This window comes from Gorilla gorilla, chromosome 1 (assembly GCF_029281585.2).
Source record: "Gorilla gorilla gorilla isolate KB3781 chromosome 1, NHGRI_mGorGor1-v2.1_pri, whole genome shotgun sequence".
Taxonomy (NCBI): Eukaryota; Metazoa; Chordata; class Mammalia; order Primates; family Hominidae; genus Gorilla; species Gorilla gorilla.
Genome location: NC_073224.2, coordinates 200,589,402 through 200,608,618, shown reverse-complemented (window position 1 = coordinate 200,608,618; position 19,217 = coordinate 200,589,402). Strand labels below are relative to the sequence as shown.

Genomic DNA, 19,217 nt, shown 5'->3' with positions numbered 1-19,217 from the left:
TAGAGATGGGGTTTCACCAGGTTGGCCAGGCTGGCTAGTCTGTGTTTTTACAAGAATCTTTATTTTTACAAGAAATGTCCAGGAGGAGTTTAAGTCAGGACAGTTGGTAAAAAGTACATATTCCTATTCCTCCCCCAACCCCCAAACATCTTGCTATCTGTATACTCAGTCCTCTGACTAATTGAAAAATATCAGAAAGAACTTAGTGAGGAAGAGTATTATTATGGGGAGAAAAAAAGCAAATGGCTTTTTTTTTTTTTTTTTGAGACAGAGTTTTGCTCTGTTGCCAAGACTGGAGTACAGTGGTGCAATCTCAGCTCACTGCAACCTCCACTTCCTGGGTTTGAGTGATTCTCGTGCCTCAGCCTCCTGAGTAGCTGGGACTACAGACGCATGCCGCCACATCCAGCTAATTTTTGTATTTTTTAGTAGAGATGGGGTTTCACCATGTGGACCAAGCTGGTCTCAAACTCCTGACCTCAAGTGATCCTCCTGCCTCGGCCTCCCAAAGTGCTGGGATTACAGGTGTGAGTCACCATGCCTGGCCAAATGACATATTTTAATATGAGTCTAGACTGGTGATCTAAGAATACTAGGGAAAAATATCTATGAAGTCTTAGTGAGCCAAAAGCTGTCCCCGAGCTGCCTCTATAGTTACGATGGGAATCGTGGCACTGGGATAAACCAAAGAGAAGCCAAAGTCTCAAATGACCTTCTGCACCCCACTCAGCACTGGCAGATTGAATTTGAATTCTTTGTTTAGCCTTGGATGCTGACACTAATGAGGAGAGTAGAGAACATGGAAAAGAAAAATAAATTACCTGAAGATGAATTTTGAAATAGATGAATATATAACTTGGCATAACCTATTTAATCTATTAAAATACATGTAGAGCCAGTAAATATAATTTCAGAGGCAAGTTGAAGAATTAAATGTTTCCCTATAGCCTCAGGTGAGAGAAAAAATTTAAAAAGAGCTAAATGTTCTGTTTAGTTGAGGAAAGGATGAAAGAAGTTTGTCTTTCCTTTAGGAAAGAGCAGCCAGGTAACTGAATGTGACTGTGCTATTTCTTACCCTACCAAGCCAGTCCGGCACTTCTGTGTACCTCAAAAGATTCTGTGAAGCTTGCTGGGGTGGCAGGACTAAATGACCTCTAAATAAAATATTTCTGAATCCTAGGATTTGTTTTGTTTTGAGACAGAGTATTGCCGTGTCACCGAAGCTGGAGTGCAGTGGCACGATCTTGGCTTACTGCAACCTCCACCTCCCAGGTTCAAACGATACTCATGTCTCAGCCTCCGGAGTAGCTGGGTCTACAGGCATGCACCACCACACCCAGATAATTTTTTGTATTTTTAGTAGAGATGGGGTTTCATCATGTTGACCAGGCTTGTCTCAAACTCCTGATCCTGAAGTGAGCCACTGTGTCCTGCCTCTTTTTTTTTTTTAAGCAGTAAGATATAATGAAATGTAGAGATATTTTTAATAATTTTTCAAAAGATTTTAAAAGATATGAATTCTCTTTTGTATGTGCAAAGACTGTTTATACCCAGTCTTAGAATTAGCATAAAATTCTCTCCTCCCCTTTACCCCATTACTTAACCTGTGGTTGTATGATTGAGTATGTAAAGCCTTCTCACTAGACTACCTCTGTGGCTTTCAGAGTAAAGCAGCAAAGGAACTGGCAGAGAACAAGAAGAAGATTGATGCTCTCCTGGATTGGGTAACTTCAGTAGGATCATCTGGTGGACAGCTGCTGACCAACCTTCCAGGAATGGAGCAGCTCTCGGGAGCTAGCTTGGAGAAAGGAGCCTTGGACACCACTGATGGTTACATGGGGGTGAATCAAGCCCCAGAGAAACTGGACAAGCAATGTGAGATGATGAAGGTAGGGGTGTTAGCTTATCCTCACTATGCTAGAGAAATCTCTCCTGCCCTGAGCAAGTAACCACAATCATCTTGCCCCTAAATCCAGTGAGCACCTCTCAGTTTGTATCTTCTTTGATGTCTCAGCAGCTTTGACACTGTTGGCCACTCCTCTTGAAATACTTTCTCCCTTGGTTTCCATAATACTACTCTGCCCTGACCATCCTTCTTACTTTCCTCTGGCCAGGTTTTCAAATACTGATGTTTCCAGGTGTATCCTAGGCCCTCTTTTTATCTTTCAGAACATACTTTCCTTGGGCAGTCTCATCTACTCACAACACTGTAATTGCCATTTGCACTAATGAATTCTGTGTATGCATTTCCTTCCAGCCCTGATTTCTGTCCCGAGCTTCAAACTGGTATATAAATCTGTCTGCCTATTTGCGACTTGGGCCCATAAGCACATCAGCCTGAAAATGGAACTCCTATTTCCTATGATACTCCTCCCACAATTAAACATTCTCTTTCCTTTATTCCCACTTCATTGTCTGAACTGGACATCATCCTAGATTCCATTCTCTCTCTCACTCTCCTACGTCAAATCAGTCATCAAATCTTATGGTAATTATATTTCTTTCAAAGTCAGCTATACTTCTTCATCTTTATTGAGATATTATTGTAGTTTAGAACCACTGTCTGCTTTCACTGGTATTATTATAGTAGCTTCTACTGGTCTTCTTGCCTCTTGGTTTTTACCTTCCAGTCCATTCTCCTTACTACTAAGGAATCTTTCTAAAATGCCATATCCTTGCTTAGCCCTTTTTATGGTTCCCTGTTGCCCTCAAGATTACCTGGTTAACTCTCCTCTCAGCCCCTACCCACTGGGATCTAGTCTACTTATTTGGCCTTATCTGTCACCTTCCTTTATACTTGAGCATCTGCTTATATTGATTCTGTTCAGTTTATTGGCTAAACTGTGCTCTCACTTTCCTCTGGGCCTTTACGTGCTCTTGGAACTTACTTGCTTCTCCATTGCATAAAGTAACGGAGGGGGCCCAGCTATTTGTTAATTTTTACTCATTCTTCAGATCTCAGCTTAGAGTTCACTTCCTCTAGGAAGCCCTTAATTCACCACCACTCACCAAAGTTAGGGTATATATTCCCCCATATGCTCTTCTTTCTTTTATTTTATTTATTTATTTATTTATTTATTTATTTATTTATTTTTGAGACAGAGTCTTGCTCTGTTACCCAGGCTGGAGTGCAGTGGCGTGATCCCAGCTCACCGCAACCTCCATCTCCTGGAGTCAAGCAATTCTCATGCATCAGCCTCCCAAGTAGCTAAGATTACAGGCATGTGCCACCATGCCTAGCTAAGTTTTGTATTTTTAGTAGAGATGGGGTTTCACTATGTTGGCCAGACTGGTCTCAAACTCCTGACCTCGGGTGATTTGCTCACCTCCCAAAATGTTGGGATTATAGGTGCCCAGCCTATAAGTTCCTCTCATACCCTTTCCTACTTTGTAGCATTTCTCATTCGATATTGTTTTGTTGTCTGTATTGCCCTCTAGATGCTAGGCTTGAAAACGCACACTGTTTCTTACAGGCTGCCTGTTCTGTAACAAAACAATACAAAAAAGCAGAAGTCACTTCTTACTGTTTATTTCTACTCATTTATTTATTCATTTAGTAATTACTGAATAGCTGCCATATGCCAGGAATTAGAAATAAGCCAGTGAGCCAACCAAGTAAACCATCTTCAAGGGCATCAACTGGCATATACAGGCACATTCTATTGAATGATTGAAAGAAGATTACATATTTAGGACACTTACAACACATGGATCATATATTTTAGTGGTGACACCTTTATAGAAAAAATATTGGCTTAGCTGGAATACTTGTGTTCAGTGGCCTGTGTGGACCATTGTCATATTTTATATTAATAGGATTTCTGCCTCTTGCATGACGCTTTTCGAAGGTCCATTATAATGTGTCCCCCAAAGCCCTGGTAGTCTTATAAGAGGACAGAGCAAAAATGGTTCTGCTGTCATAGGGCGCCTCTGACACCTTTTGCTGGCAGCAGTCAACCTAATCAAGTGGTATCTCCATTCTAGGAAGGAAACTGCCTTATAGGTAGATGAGTTGGAAGGTGAGAATGAAGGACACCTAGGTGATATACAGACAAGGTTGTAGTACCGCTCCCACTTCACTATCTAATTGAGCAAGATATATTTGTCATTCCAGCTTTCTTTTTTTCTTCCGCTTTTTTTTCTTTTTTTTTGAGACGGAGTCCCACTCTGTTGCCAGGCTGGAGTGCAGTGGCACAATCTCGGCTCACTGCAACCTCTGCCTCCCGGGTTCAAGCCATTCTCCTGCCTCAGCTTCCTGAGTAGCTGGGATTACAGGTGCACGCCACCACACCCAGCTAATTTTTGTATTCTTAGTAGAGACGGGGTTTCACCATGTTGGCCAGCATGGTCTCGATCTCTTGGCCTCGTGATCCACCTGCCTTGGCCTCCCAGAGTGCTGGGATTATAGGCGTGAGCCACTGCGCCCAGCTTTTTTTTATTTTTTAAAGACATGAGGCCTCACTTTGCCACCCAGGCTGAAGTGCAGTGGTACGATCATAGCTCACTGTAACAGGTGTGGACTCACCATGCCTCATTAATTTTTTTTTTTTAAGAGACAGTCTTGCTATGTTGTTGCTCAGGCTGGTCTCAAAAACCTAGCTTCAGTGATACTCCTGCATCAGCCTCTTAGTCACTCAGCTTTCTTGAAATGATGTGGGAAGCTGAGGCTATCAGGTTGCTGTTGATACAGGCTAAAACTAGACAATGATCTGTAGTCCTTCTCTAAGTAGTGACGTAAACAGTATAGGTAGTCAGGAACACTGACAACTCCCACTGTCTTCTAGATTCAGGAAGAACATCCCAATATATGTTTCAAAACAAAAACTCACAGCTCTCCTCAAAGAACTCATATTCCATTGGAATAGAAAGAAGGTCTATGTATAAGCACATAGACACAGTACATACAAATAAAAAGTACAAATTACTTATTATTACCCAGAAATACAGTTTAATCTCTAATTATTGAATTAATTTTCCATGGCTTTTCCTAGTAGGGACAGTCTTCATGGACACATGAGTGACATATTTCACAGTTAAGAACTTGCATTTTTTTTTTTTTTTGAGATGGAGTCTCAAGTCTGTTGCCAGGCTGGAGTGCAGTGGCAGGGTCTTGGCTCACTGCAATCTCTGCCTCCCAGGTTCAAGCAATTCTCCTGCCTCAGCCTCCCAAGTAGCTGGGATTACAGGCACGTGCCACCATGCCCAGCTAATTTTTGTATTTTCAGTAGAGACAGGGTTTCACCATATTGGCCAGGATGGTCTCAATCTCTTGACCTTGTGATCTGCCCGCCTCGGCCTCCCAAAGTACTGGGATTACAGACATGAGCCACCATGCCTGGCCGAACTTACAATTTTTATATTGTAACATGTATGATTTATTCAGCTACCCTTCCACTAATGTAGACGATTATTAGTTGTCCATTTGTACAGTTTAGCGAAGAGAGTCAGGTTTGAGTTGCAGTTCTGTTCCTTAACAAACTGCATGACCTTAGTCAAGATATATAACGTCTTTTTGGTATTCACTTACTCTTAATATGGGTATTATATTGTCTACCTACATTATAGGTCGTGCCACAAAGCAAATGAGATAATACATGTAAAATCTCTTTGAAAACCATAAAGTCCTATACGTGTCAGTTCAGAGGGGATTAGCATGTGGCATACTGTTTAGAGAGTGACTGATATTGGTGATTTCTGAGCAGCTGGAAAAGTGATCTGTTGAGTAGAGGTAGAGACCTCCCCCTACTTCTAGCTTATAGGTAGATGGTCCTTGAAGATTATAAGTACAACTTAAGAGTCAGCATCTAAATTAAAGGGCTATACCTAAAACAAGGGGCTGAACTGAATAAAATGAAGTTAACAGGGAAAAATGTGAGATGCAGCAAAACTGAGAGAGGTGTATGACTTGACAGCAATGTGGGTGAAAAGACCAAGGCTTAATGTAAGCAGACCTCACATGGAGTATGAAGTCCAGTCTTGTATACCTCAAATTATTGTGGATTCCCTACTGATTGTCCTTTGTTTGGGGGGATTTTTTTTTACCAGGCCCGTCACCAAGAATTGCTGTCCCAGCAGCAAAATTTCATTCTGGCCACCCAGTCAGCTCAGGCCTTCTTGGATCAGCATGGCCACAATCTCACACCTGAGGAGCAACAGATGCTGCAACAGAAGCTGGGAGAGCTAAAGGAGCAATACTCTACTTCCCTGGCCCAATCAGAGGCAGAACTGAAGCAGGTGCAGACACTTCAGGATGAGTTACAGAAATTTCTGCAGGATCATAGAGAGTTTGAAAGCTGGTTGGAACGATCCGAGAAAGAGCTGGAGAACATGCATAAGGGAGGCAGCAGCCCCGAGGCCCTTCCCTCCCTGCTAAAGCGGCAAGGAAGCTTCTCAGAGGATGTCATTTCCCACAAAGGAGACTTGAGATTTGTGACTATCTCAGGACAGAAAGTCTTGGACATGGAAAACAGTTTTAAGGAAGGCAAAGAACCATCAGAAATTGGAAACTTAGTAAAGGACAAGTTGAAGGATGCAACAGAAAGATACACTGCTCTCCACTCAAAGGTAAGGGGGCAGTTCCTGGCATCCTTGGTGAAACAATCATGGCAGCCTTCACACAATGTAGGTAGTGTCTGGGGCTCAGAATAAGAACTCCAGGACACAGTAGGAGAGCTGATTTATACTTGGACCACGGGCAGAAGGTCTTCACAAACAATGCAAAAAATGTAAAATACATAGGTACTAGCCCAAAGGCCTGATAGCTAGCTAATACCTAATACCTAGCACTGGCAGGAGTATGTCACACTGATGGTGAAGGTGGAAGTATTCCCTTCCTGTATCCTGACCAGCAGACTTGGACTCCCAAGAGACATAGCACACAGGGGAAATTTAAACCAATTGCACAGTCTTTATTTCTGTCTTTATTTCACAGAGCATCTAGGGTGAATCCTTACCTTCCTTCCTATCTAAAGAACTTGCTCTTTCTTCTAAGGTTTAGAATCCAGTCAGCTCTTCTTACCTGTCTTATGCCTTCTGCCAACACTTCTAATCCCCAAGAAAGAATACTTTTTGCACTTCTTAACCCCTACCTTTGTCTGCAACCTTATGTTCATTTCTTTGGAAGCTTGTCATACATCTCATTAAATTTTCCTGGGAATGTAAGAAGGTCAAGGTGAATAGTATGGAGCAAACAATGGGGACCCACACTTAGAGATCATTGCTACCCATCTATCCATGGGTTCTGGCACTACCCTTATCTGAAGCTACAGTGAGTTGTCTGTAACAAAGCCAGGCCTCTTTCTTTGGGCAGCTGCTGCCTTTGGCCTGACCTTGCTTAAGTCTGCTTACCTTTCTTTCTCTGGCACAGTGTACACGATTAGGATCTCACCTGAATATGCTGTTAGGCCAGTATCATCAATTCCAAAACAGTGCTGACAGCCTGCAGGCCTGGATGCAGACTTGTGAGGCCAACGTGGAGAAGCTCCTCTCAGATACTGTTGCCTCTGACCCTGGAGTTCTCCAGGAGCAGCTTGCAACAACAAAGGTAAGTCAGGACACAGGCTGTGTTGTGGTGTCAAGACCTTGTATTCCGTGGCGTAAAGTACCCCAAAATAAAGCAAATGCTTACATAAAATAAAGGCAGTGGTTGGGATGCCTTGGACGAGATCTGAGTGCTAAACACTTGCTTCTAATATTTATGGCTATGGGTAAACTTAGAATTATTCTGTAAAGCTGTTCAGTAGCTCCGGATTCCTAGAATCATCTTTGATTACTTAGATGTTTTTCTTTTGTTTTTTTCATGGGCAAGCAGCAGTTGCAGGAGGAATTGGCTGAGCACCAAGTACCTGTGGAAAAACTCCAAAAAGTAGCTCGTGACATAATGGAAATTGAAGGGGAGCCAGCCCCAGACCACAGGCATGTTCAAGAAACTACAGGTATAAAGCAGCAACAGTATAATAGTACTCCCTTAATTCCTAGTATGTACCTCTATTCTGCAATATGTCACATTGTGTTGTGCAAATATCTGTGGTGCCAGGCTAGAGGCTGAGAATATAAACATGAATAGACATAGACTGTCATCAAAGAGCTTATCCTCTAATGAACTTTATTCTTGCACCATTGAAGGACCTTCACAATCTGGCTTCAGTCCCTTTTCCCCAGGCATCTATCTTCTAGCCACATCTACTTCTTTTCTTTCCCAAGTAAACCACTTACATTGTATTACCCCTGAAGTTTTTCCTATTGCTTAGCTGCTAACATTTATTGAATGCTTACCAAGCATGGTGAAATGTTGCCCATGCTTCAAGATGTAGCCAAGAGTATATCATGGTGACTATAGTTAATAACAATATATCGTATACAGGCCGGGCGTGGTGGCTCACATCTGTAATCCCAGCACTTTGGGAGGCCGAGGCGGGCAGATCACGAGGTCAGGAGATCGAGACCATCCTGGCCAACAAGATGAAACCCCATCTCTACTAAAAATACAAAAACAACAACAAAAAAAAAATTAGCCAGGCATGGTGGCAGGCGCCTGTAATCCCAGCTACTCTGGAGGCTGAAGCAGGAGAATGGCGTCAACCTGGGAGGCAGAGCTTGCAGTGAGCTGAGATCGTGCCACTGCCCTCCAGCCTGGGCGACACAGCGAGACTCCGTCTCAAAAAAAAAAAAAAATATATATATATATATGTATATATATATGTGTGTATATATGTATATATATATGTGTATATATGTATATATGTGTGTATATATGTGTATATATGTATCTATGTATATATGTATATGTGTATATGTGTATATATGTATATATGTGTATATGTGTATATATGTGTGTATATATATACGTATATATGTATATATATACACACATATGTATATACACACATATATATACACACACACACATATATATCGTATACTTGAAAATTGCTGTGAGAGTATATTTTAAGTGTTTTCACCACAAAAAAATGATAAGTATGTGAGGTAATGCATATGTTGAATAGCTTGGCTTAGCCATTCCACTCCTCAAAAGAAACGAAAGATAATTATTCTTCCTTCTGGGCTTCTCGAGGACAGTACTTCTAGTATTAATATACCACTTAAGATTTTATTTTTATCATTAATTGTGATGCGTCTTCCTCTGCCTATGCTCTGTTTTAAAGTCTTAAGTTGTAGATGTCAGATAAGATACTTAAGTATCTTTAGTCCTCAGCATCTAGTACAATTTCTGGTTCTTTGTATGCGGTAAATAACTAATGCTTATTGAACTTGGCTCTAATACTAATGCATTTCAAACTTATTCCTTCTATTGGTCTTAATGTCAATTATTATTACAATTACTATGTTCAATGTAGGACTGGGCATGGTGGCTCATGCCTGTAATCCAGGCACTTTAAGGAGGCTGAAGTAGGAAGATTGCTTAAGGCCAGGAGTTCAAGACCAGCCTGGGCAACATATTGAGACCACATCCCTATAATAATAATAAGAAGAAGAATTATTATTATTATTATTATTATTTAATAATAAAGTCTTTAAAAGCATAATACAAAAATTGTCTCCACTCTTTCTTTTCATGGCCTGATTTTTCAGATTCCATACTCAGCCACTTCCAAAGCCTCTCCTATAGCCTGGCTGAGCGATCTTCTCTGCTGCAGAAAGCAATTGCCCAATCTCAGAGTGTCCAGGAAAGCCTGGAGAGCCTGTTACAGTCTATTGGGGAAGTTGAACAAAACCTGGAAGGGAAGCAGGTGTCATCACTCTCATCAGGAGTCATCCAGGAAGCCTTAGCCACAAATATGGTAAGATCTGTGTCCCAAGAGCTAGCATAGAGGGTATGTTTGCTATGTGCCATCATTACATAATGTTGAAAAAGTAACAAGAGGGAACCTAACATCTGTGAATCATCTAATAAGATTTAGAAATGATAACTAATCCATGTAAAGATATTTCTACCCAGTTGAACTGGAATGAAAGTGGAGATAGCAAAGTCATGTGGTAGAAGGGGTGGAGAACTAAGGTGATGAGATGTGTGGTATTCTGGAGGCTCAGTTGCAGTGCTCCAGTCCCCCTTGTGAGATAGCATGTAGTTATTAGTTTGTGGCTCAGATGTCCTGGAATAAGTGAACCAGGAGCTGACAGACGTGTTCTTCATGACAGAAATTGAAGCAGGACATTGCTCGGCAAAAGAGCAGCTTGGAGGCCACCCGTGAGATGGTGACCCGATTCATGGAGACAGCAGACAGTACTACAGCAGCAGTGCTGCAGGGCAAACTGGCAGAGGTGAGCCAGCGGTTCGAACAGCTCTGTCTACAGCAGCAAGAAAAGGAGAGCTCCCTAAAGAAGCTTCTGCCCCAGGCAGAGATGTTTGAACACCTCTCTGGTAAGCTGCAGCAGTTCATGGAAAACAAAAGTCGGATGCTGGCCTCTGGAAATCAACCAGATCAAGATATTACACATTTCTTCCAACAGATCCAGGTGAGGATATATCTGCCATGTTAGCAGAATAAAGGGAAGAGAAGGGCAGGGAGAGAACCAGCATTTGCTGAGCGCATACTACATCAGTCAGTATACTGGAAACTACCTGCATTATCTTTGGGAATTATTACAGTGATCCCGTAAACTAGGTATCATTTGTCCATTTTTTAAGCAACACAGTCAATATTTATTTTTCACTCTTACTACATGTTCAACCCAAATCAGCAGGGCCACTCAGTTCATTATAGTCACTCAAGGGATGCAGATTGATGGAGATTTCATCCTGATATAAGCTTTCATGATTACTGCCTCAGTGGTAAAAGGGCATATTATATTTATTTACATTTTATTAGTCAAAGCACTTTCCACAAAACCACCTATACCTTTCAAGAGGGTGAGGAAATGTAATCTCACCACTTACCTAGAAGGTGCAAAGCTAGAAATATTTGGTAAAAGTATTAACAGCTACCACAGATATATATCCAGAAGTAAAACTGCCAAGTCATAGTATATGCATATATTAATTTAATTCGACTCAGTAGTGGCCAATTTGAGCTCCAGAATGGCTGTACCAGCACACATTCCCACCTGTAGTACTTCATTCAGCATTCCTGTATCTCTGCATTGCTGCCTTCGCTTTATCCAGCTTTCTAACTTTTTCCATATTAAAGTGGAATCTCATTGTTTGGTTTGGTTTGCTCTCCTTTTTGCTTTGAATGATTTCAAACTTACAGAAAAGCAGAAGAAATGGTCCATTAAACACCAGCATACTCTTCATCTAGATTCACCAGTTGCTAATTGTTTTCCCTCTCTTATAAAAATATAAAAGAGAGTATCATTATGGGCTTCTATATTTGTTATTACCATTATTCTTTATGATACTTAACGTTTTCCCAAATGTGGTCGGTGGGATCCCCTTCAAGCTGTCTCCTGTGGCTTTTTGACATGTCTTCCTCAGCATAAGAGCACTTTTGGCACTTAAGATATTTGTGGCACAATAATGTATTTCCTTGTCCCCTATCTGAAATCAGTTATTTATCCAAGGAGTCCCACTTTTAGTGGGGAATGATATTTAGAAACCAAATCTGGACACTAGATGAGCTACTGGAGTGTCACTACTTTTAGGTTCTTTTTAATAGATAGTGTTAGGAAACATATGTGTATGTTTCTTATATCATAAAATCATACTGATAGTCTAGTCTCAACTCAACACCATAGGAATCTTCCTCCTTTCCACATTTGTATCTTCCTTTCCTGTAGGGAGAACCCTAGTTCCCAGCAACTTTAATATATTTACTTATTTGTTTTATTCTACAATAAATATAAGATAGTTTTAGAATTACATTAGTATTTCTACCAATAACAAACCTGCTAAATAAAATTGAAGATTTCTTTGGATTTGTTTTTGTCCTTAGCCTATGACCCACTGTGTACTGTGTTCAAAAATTACCTGAATTATGTTTTCTGTAATTTCTTATATAATTAGATTTGTTTCTATTTGTATTCAACTTTAGGACTTTATTTTTCTACCTTTGTTGATTAAACTTATTTTTAAATATGTAAAGCATTAACATAGGTCAAAAGTTAAAACTCTTCAAAAAGTTATACTCAAGGTATAGGAAGTGAATAAGGATATATTCTCATTGTCTTTCCTGTCTCTTCCATCCCATTTTCACCCATCCCCATAGTAACACATTTCAGGTTTATTTTTTTCTATTCCTTTTTACCAAAATGAACATACACACTTTCTTATTTTCCATTCTTCCTTACAAAAAAGAAGGGTATATTACTTAATCCTTTGCTTTTTTACTTAATATGTCTTGGAAATCACTTAATATGGATTCACAGAGATCTTCGTTTTTTAAACCATACTTTCATTGTGTAGAAGAGTTACAGTTTAATCAACAAGACTCTTTCTTTCTCTCTCTCTCTCTCTCTCTCTCTCTCTCTCTCTCTCTCTCTCTCTCCCTCCCTCTCTCTCTCTCTCTCTCTCTCCCTCTCCCTCTCTCTCTCTCTCTCTTCCTTTCCTTTCCTTTCCTTTCCTTTTTCCTTTCCTTTTTCCTTTCCTTTTTCCTTTCCTTTTTCCTTTCCTTTTTCCTTTCCTTTTTCCTTTCCTTTTTCCGTCCCGTCCCGTCCCGTCCCGTCCCTTTTTCCTTTCCTTTCGAGACAGAGTCTTGCTCTGCGCTCTGTTGCCCAGGCTGAAGTGCAGTGGCACGATCTTGGCTCACTGTAACCTCAACCTCCACTTGGGTTCAAGTGATTCTCCTGCCTCAGCCTCCGAAGAAGCTGGGATTATAGGTGCCTGCCATGATGCCTGGGTAGTTTTTTTGTATTTTTAGTAGAGATGGGGTTTCACCATGTTGGCCAGGCTGATCTCAAACTCCTGACCTCAAGTGATCTGCCTGCCTCGGCCTCCCAAAGTGCTGGGATTACAGGCATGAGCCACCACACCTGGCCAACAAGACTCATACATGGTGGAAATTTGAATTGTTGTTTCCGAAATTGTGCTATTACTACTGAATAGCTGTGTGTATTTTTTCCCATAATATTGGAAGTGTATCCTCAGAATAAGTTCCTAGAGTGGAGTTATTGCATTAAAGGGTAAATACATGTGTAGTTTTGTTAGAAATAGCCAAATTCCCCTCCATTGAAATTTCACCATTTTGCATTCCCACCAGCAGTGTATTAGAGTACCTGTTTCCCCTATAGCCTCACCAACAAAATTTATTATCAAGCTTTTAATTTTTTTCTGGTGTGATTGGTAAAACATGATATGTGAATGTGGTTTTAATTTTTATTTCTCTTATGAGCGAGGTTGAGTGTGTTTTTACATTTAAGAGTCATTTATTTGTGAACTATCTGTTCATGTATTTTGTCATTTTTTGGTCCAGATTTTTGGTTTTCTCTCAATTTTTAAAGTTTTTTTTTTTTTTTTTAGAGTTCTTATATATTAGAGAGATTAATTCTTTATCTGTGATATGTTAGAAATATTGTTTCCCAGATTGTGCTTTTGACTTATGGTGTTTTTTGCCATGTAAATGTGGAATTTTTTTTTTTTTTTTGAGACGGAGTCTCGCTCTGTCGCCCAGGCTGGAGTGCAGTGGCGCAATCTCGGCTCACTGCAAGCTCTGCCTCCCGGGTTCATGCCATTCTCCTGCCTCAGCCTCCTGAGCAGCTGGGACTACAGGTGCCTGCCACCGCGCCTGGCTAATTTTTTGTATTTTTAGTAGAGACGGGGTTTCACCGTGTTAGCCAGGATGGTCTCGATCTCCCCACCTCGTGATCCGCCCACCTCGGCCTCCCAAAGTGCTGGGATTACAGGCGTGAGCCACCGCGCCCGGCCGTAAATGTGGAATTTTTGTTCTACATAGAAGATTTTATGAGTATTTTATTAAATATGTATTTTTAGTCGTAGTTTGAAAGATTTTTGTCACACCCAGGTTATGAAAAAATTTATTCATGCTTTATTCTAAAACTTGTTTTAATTTTTTTTCCATTTGAATCTTTTAACAATTTAAGCTTATTCTGAAGTATGAATCATGTTACCTTTTTCTGTTATGTCTATCTAGTTGTTCATAATAGAAGTTGAGTGCCCCAATCCAAAATCTGAAATGCTCCAAAATCTGAAACTTTTTTTTTTTTTGAGACGGAGTCTTGCTCTGTCACCAAGGCTGAAGTGCAGTGGCACGATCTCAGCTCACTGCAAGCTCTGCCTTCTGGGTTCATGCCATTCTCTGTCTCAATCTCCCAAGTAGCTGGGACTACAGGCGCCCGCCACCACGTCCGGCTAATTTTTTTGTATTTTTAGTAGAGATGGGGTTTCACCATGTTAGCCAGGATGGTCTTGATCTGCTGACCTCGTGATCCACCTGCCTCAGCCTCCCAAAGGCCTGGGATTACAGGCATGAGCCACCACAGCCAGCCCAAAATCTGAAACTTTTTGAGAGCTGACATGACACTCAAGAGGTCATGCTCAAAGGAAAGACTCATTGGAGCACTTCAGATTTCAGAGCTTCAGATTAGGGATGCTCAACTGCTAAGTATAATGCAAATATTCCAAAATCTGGAAGAGTCTGGAATTCAAAACACTTCTGGTCCCAAGCATAAAGGATATCCAACCTGTATCATTTATTTGAAAAGTCCATCTTTTCCCCAGATTTAAGAAACCATCTTCATCATATACCCAATTTTTATATGTCTTTGAGTCTATTTCTGGATTTTCTTTTTTTTTCTTTTTTTTTTTTGAGATGGGATCTTGTTCTGTCACCCAGGCTGGGGTGCAGTGGCATGATCTTGGCTCACTGCAACCTCCCTTCCAGGTTCAAGTGATTCTCCTGCCTCAGGCTCCCAAGTAGCTGGGATTACAGGGGCCTGCCACCACACCTGGCTAATTTTTGTATTTTTAGCAGAGACGGGGTTTCACCATGTTGGCCAGGCTGGTCTCGAACTCCTGACCTCAAGTAATCCACCCACCTTGGCCTCCCAAAGTGCTGAGATTACAGGCATGAGCCACCTCGCCCGGCCTATTTCTGGATTTTCTATTCTGTTTTGCTGGTCTTTCTATTCATGTACCAGAGCATACTATTTTAATTATAGAGGCTTTATGGTATATTTTAATGTCCTCATTTTTTTTCTTTCAAAGTTTTTCATAGGTGTAGTTGCACATTTATTTTTCTATGTGAATTTAGGAATCACCTTCATTAGTTCTAGAGAAGTTAGCATTTTTATGTGGGTCACACTAAATGTATTTATTCACACAAACGCATATACATACATAAGCAAATACATACGCATGCACTTTTATGGATGTGTTTCCATCTAGTCAGATCTGCTTTTGTGTTTTTCAGGAGTGTTTTTGATTTTTTTGTTCTTTTTTGTTTTGAGATGGGGTCCTGCTCTCTTGCCCAGGCTGGAGTGCAGTGGCATGATCATAGCTCACTGCATCCTCAAACTCCTGGGCTCAAGTGATTCCCAGGAGTCTCAGCCTCCCCAGCAACTGGGATTACAAGCAAGAGCCACTGCACCCAATTTCAGAAGTGTTTTAAAATTTAGATTTTGTGTTTCTTGTTAGTTGATTACTAAGATTGAGCCTTTTGTGTTGCTATAGTAAGTTGAAGTTTTCATTATTGATTTTTGTGTGTTAATTTTATATCCTGCTACCTTGTTTAACTACTTCGTTGTTTGATTTCATTTTATTGTTGATTATCTTGGGTTTTACAAATATACTTTTTTGTTTTTGAGACAGAGACTTGCTCTGTTACCCAGGCTGGAGTGCTATGGCACAATCTCGGCTCACTGCAACCTCCGCCTCCTGGGTTCTAGCAATTTCCAGCAAATTTTTGTGTTTTTAGTAGAGACAGGGTTTCACCACATTGGCCAGACTGGTCTTGAACTCCTGAACCTCTCAGCCTCCCAAAGTGCTAGGATTACAGGAATGAGCCACCATGCCTGGCCTTTTTTTTTTTTTTTTTTTTGGAGGCAGAGTCTCACTCTGTTGCCCAGGCTGGAGTGCAGTGGCACAATCTTGGCTCACTGCAACCTCCTCCTCGCAAATTCAAGTGATTCTTCTGCCTTAGCCTCCCAAGCAGCTGGGACTACAGAGTGCGCCACCATGCCCAGCCAATTTTTGTATTTTTAGTAGAGACGGGGTTTCACCATGTTGGCCAGCCTGATCATGAACTCCTAACCTCAAGTGATGGGCCTGCCTTGGCCTTCCAAAATGCTGGGATTACACACGTGAGCCACCGTGCCCGGCCATACAAATATACTTTCATGTGACCTACAAATACAGTTTTATCTCTTCTTTTCCAATTCTTACTCCACAGATTGTTTTCTCTTAATTGCATTGGCTGTTTTTTTTTAAATTATTAAATTAACTTTTTTAAAAAAATAGAGATGGAGTTTTGCCATGTTGCCCAGGCTGGTCTTGAACTCCTAGGCTTAAGTGATCCACCCACCTTGGCCCCGAAAAGTGCTGGGATTACAGGCATGAGCCACTGGGCCTGGCTGATATCTTAAGTATAATGTTAAATAATAGTGGAGATAGTGTGTTTACCCCCATTTTATAGAAGAGACCATGAAGCTTAGAATAGTTTAGTAGCTTAAGATCACAAGTTAGTAAGTGGCAAAGTGTGATTGAATTTCAGGTGAGGTGTATTTGACTCCTGAAACTTTCATTCTTTACGTCCTGTCATGGTACCTCCCAAGTCTTTGAACGTTTGTTTAGAGGAGACAAGACTGTTTTGTAATTCCTAGCCACTCTCCAGTGGATTGAAGATGTCCTACATATTTATCAGATTTTTTAATTGGGTTTTTTAATACAAAAAATAATTAGCTGGGCGTGGTGGCAGGAGACTGTAATCCCAGCTGCTCGAGATGCTGAGGCAGGAGAATCGCTTGAACCCAGGAGGCGGAAGTTGCAGTGAGCCAAGATACCGCCATTGTACTCCAGCCTGGGTGACAGGAGTAAAACTCTGTCTCAAAAGGAAAAAAAAAAAATGTTTGTTTTTTTAAACTTTTCACTGAGTTGCATATTTATTGTTTTGATCTAGCATTTGACCTGGCAAGCATACCTCTTTCCTTATTCCTTTTTAGAGTATATTTATAAGGATTAGAGGATTTAATACATTTCCTTGTTTGCTTGACAGGAGCTCAATTTGGAAATGGAAGACCAACAGGAGAACCTAGATACTCTTGAGCACCTGGTCACTGAACTGAGCTCTTGTGGCTTTGCGCTGGACTTGTGCCAGCATCAGGACAGGGTACAGAACCTCAGAAAAGACTTCACAGAGCTACAGAAGACAGTTAAAGAGAGGTGAGTTATCACTTGTGTTGGTCAGCATTGGGGAACTATTTTTTCTTGTGATGGAGTGAAATGATCTTTTCTCTTTTCTTCCTTTACCAGAACAGATGGCATCTAAAATTCTACTACTGAGTTGTAGGAGGGTGAAAAGTGCCTTTTTTTAGGCAAAGCTACCTAATCTACTTGATGCTTAGTGGTTTTTCTTTTCTTTTTTTTTGAGACTGAGTCTCACTCTGTCACCCAGGCTGGAATGCAGTGGTGCCATCTTGGCTCACTACAACCTCCATCTCTTGGGTTCAAGCAATTCTTCTACCTCAGCTTCCTGAGTGGCTGGGATTACAGGCGCCCACCACCATGCTCAGCTAATTTTTGCATTTTTAGTAGAGATGGGGTTTCCCTACACTGGCCAGGCTGGTCTCGAACTCCTGACCTCAGGTGATCGACCTGCCTCCGCCTCCCAAAGTGCTGGGATTACAGGCATGAGCCACCGCACCCAGCCACTTAGTGGTTTTTCTAATAGTAACTAATAGAAGGTAGGGATGAGTTCCCTCTCTTTGTGATCAGAAGCCTAGGCCACTTGGACCAAACAGAACAAATTTGAGGCAGCAAGTAAGATTACAGAATAATTTTGAAAGAAGAGAAAAATTGGAAGAGACTTCCTAGACATAATTAAGGGTGATGTTGGCAGTCCCCTGGCTTTTTTTTTTTTTTTAAGATATGGGGTCTTGCTATGTTGACCAGGCTACTTGTGAACTCCTGGCCTCATCCATCCTACTGCCTTGGCCTCCCAAAGTGCTGGGATTACAGGTGTGAACCACCATGCCCAGACCCCCTGCTTGTTTTGACCACATTTAAGTTGCTATTTTAGAAGAGTATCTGGATTCTTCTTTCAAGGCAAACAAGGGAATATATGACAAGGCTGGCTGATTTTGGTCCCTGTTGAAAAGCCATGATTCCCCACTGGACAGCCTCACATAGATTTAAGAGCAGGAACAAGACTTCTTATCTAAGTTTAGCGATAAATATGATCTTGATTTAGCAGATAACTGCCTTAGTGATTAGAAGAAAAGAGTTGCTCAAACCAACATTATTAGCAGCAGGTTATCTAATGGAGAGGATGGGGACAAAGGTCAAGAAAGCTTTTGTTTTTCTTCCCCTATGCTGAGGGCCTTTTTACTGTATGAGGAATCAGGATTTCTGGATTGACATCTGTCTGATAGATATGGCCATTTCCAAAACTTTCCTTTTGATTTAGTTTATTCATTGGCATGATTAATCTAGAACTAATCAGCTAACTTCTGTGAGCCTCATTTTCGGCACCTTCCTTGCTAAAGCAATCAGCACTTGAATTGGTCCTTGAAAGAGTCAAATAGCTAAAATGTAGCAGGGCTGGAATTGAGATCCAAAGCCTGCATTCTTTCCATTGTATCACAGTACCTAAATAGCAGCCTCCCTTTAGTTTTTCTCACTTTCACTTTAGCCTAGAGTGAGATTGAAGACCTCTTTCCCCAGAAATGTCCAAACAAGGGCAATATATTCCTGAGTTTGGTACGCTTCAACGTTATATGCTTTTGTTCAGCCAAACCTGCTATGGAAAAGATTATGAGAAAGAAAGGCCATGTTAGGTAACTGGTGTCTGGAGTCACAGAATGAACTACTCTTAGCTCAAGATGACTTTATAAAACTTAGTCTGGCAAGTAACAAAACTGCTTCATTGACAGAGAGAAAGATGCATCATCTTGCCAGGAACAGTTGGATGAATTCCGGAAGCTGGTCAGGACCTTCCAGAAATGGTTGAAAGAAACTGAAGGGAGTATTCCACCTACGGAAACTTCTATGAGTGCTAAAGAGTTAGAAAAGCAGATTGAACACCTGAAGGTAGGTGAACAAAGGGACTCCAAGAATTGGGCTAGGCACTGGTTTGAATACTTGTATTAAC

The 19,217-nt window shown here is 41.0% G+C and overlaps 1 protein-coding gene across 21 annotated transcripts in view; it reads left to right on the top strand.

Moving 5' to 3' along the window:
* Positions 1-19,217, top strand: part of LOC101146907 (microtubule-actin cross-linking factor 1, isoforms 1/2/3/4/5) — a 280,531-nt gene that overhangs the window by 144,651 nt on the left and 116,663 nt on the right. For all 21 annotated transcript variants that reach the window (XM_055392119.2, XM_055392106.2, XM_063700149.1 and 18 more), the window contains 8 exons: positions 1,665-1,889; positions 6,046-6,564; positions 7,367-7,543; positions 7,811-7,934; positions 9,592-9,800; positions 10,159-10,476; positions 17,124-17,290; positions 19,000-19,156. In XM_055392119.2, the coding sequence (XP_055248094.2) occupies positions 1,665-1,889; positions 6,046-6,564; positions 7,367-7,543; positions 7,811-7,934; positions 9,592-9,800; positions 10,159-10,476; positions 17,124-17,290; positions 19,000-19,156 (1,896 nt within the window). The remainder of the gene's footprint in view (positions 1-1,664; positions 1,890-6,045; positions 6,565-7,366; positions 7,544-7,810; positions 7,935-9,591; positions 9,801-10,158; positions 10,477-17,123; positions 17,291-18,999; positions 19,157-19,217) is intronic.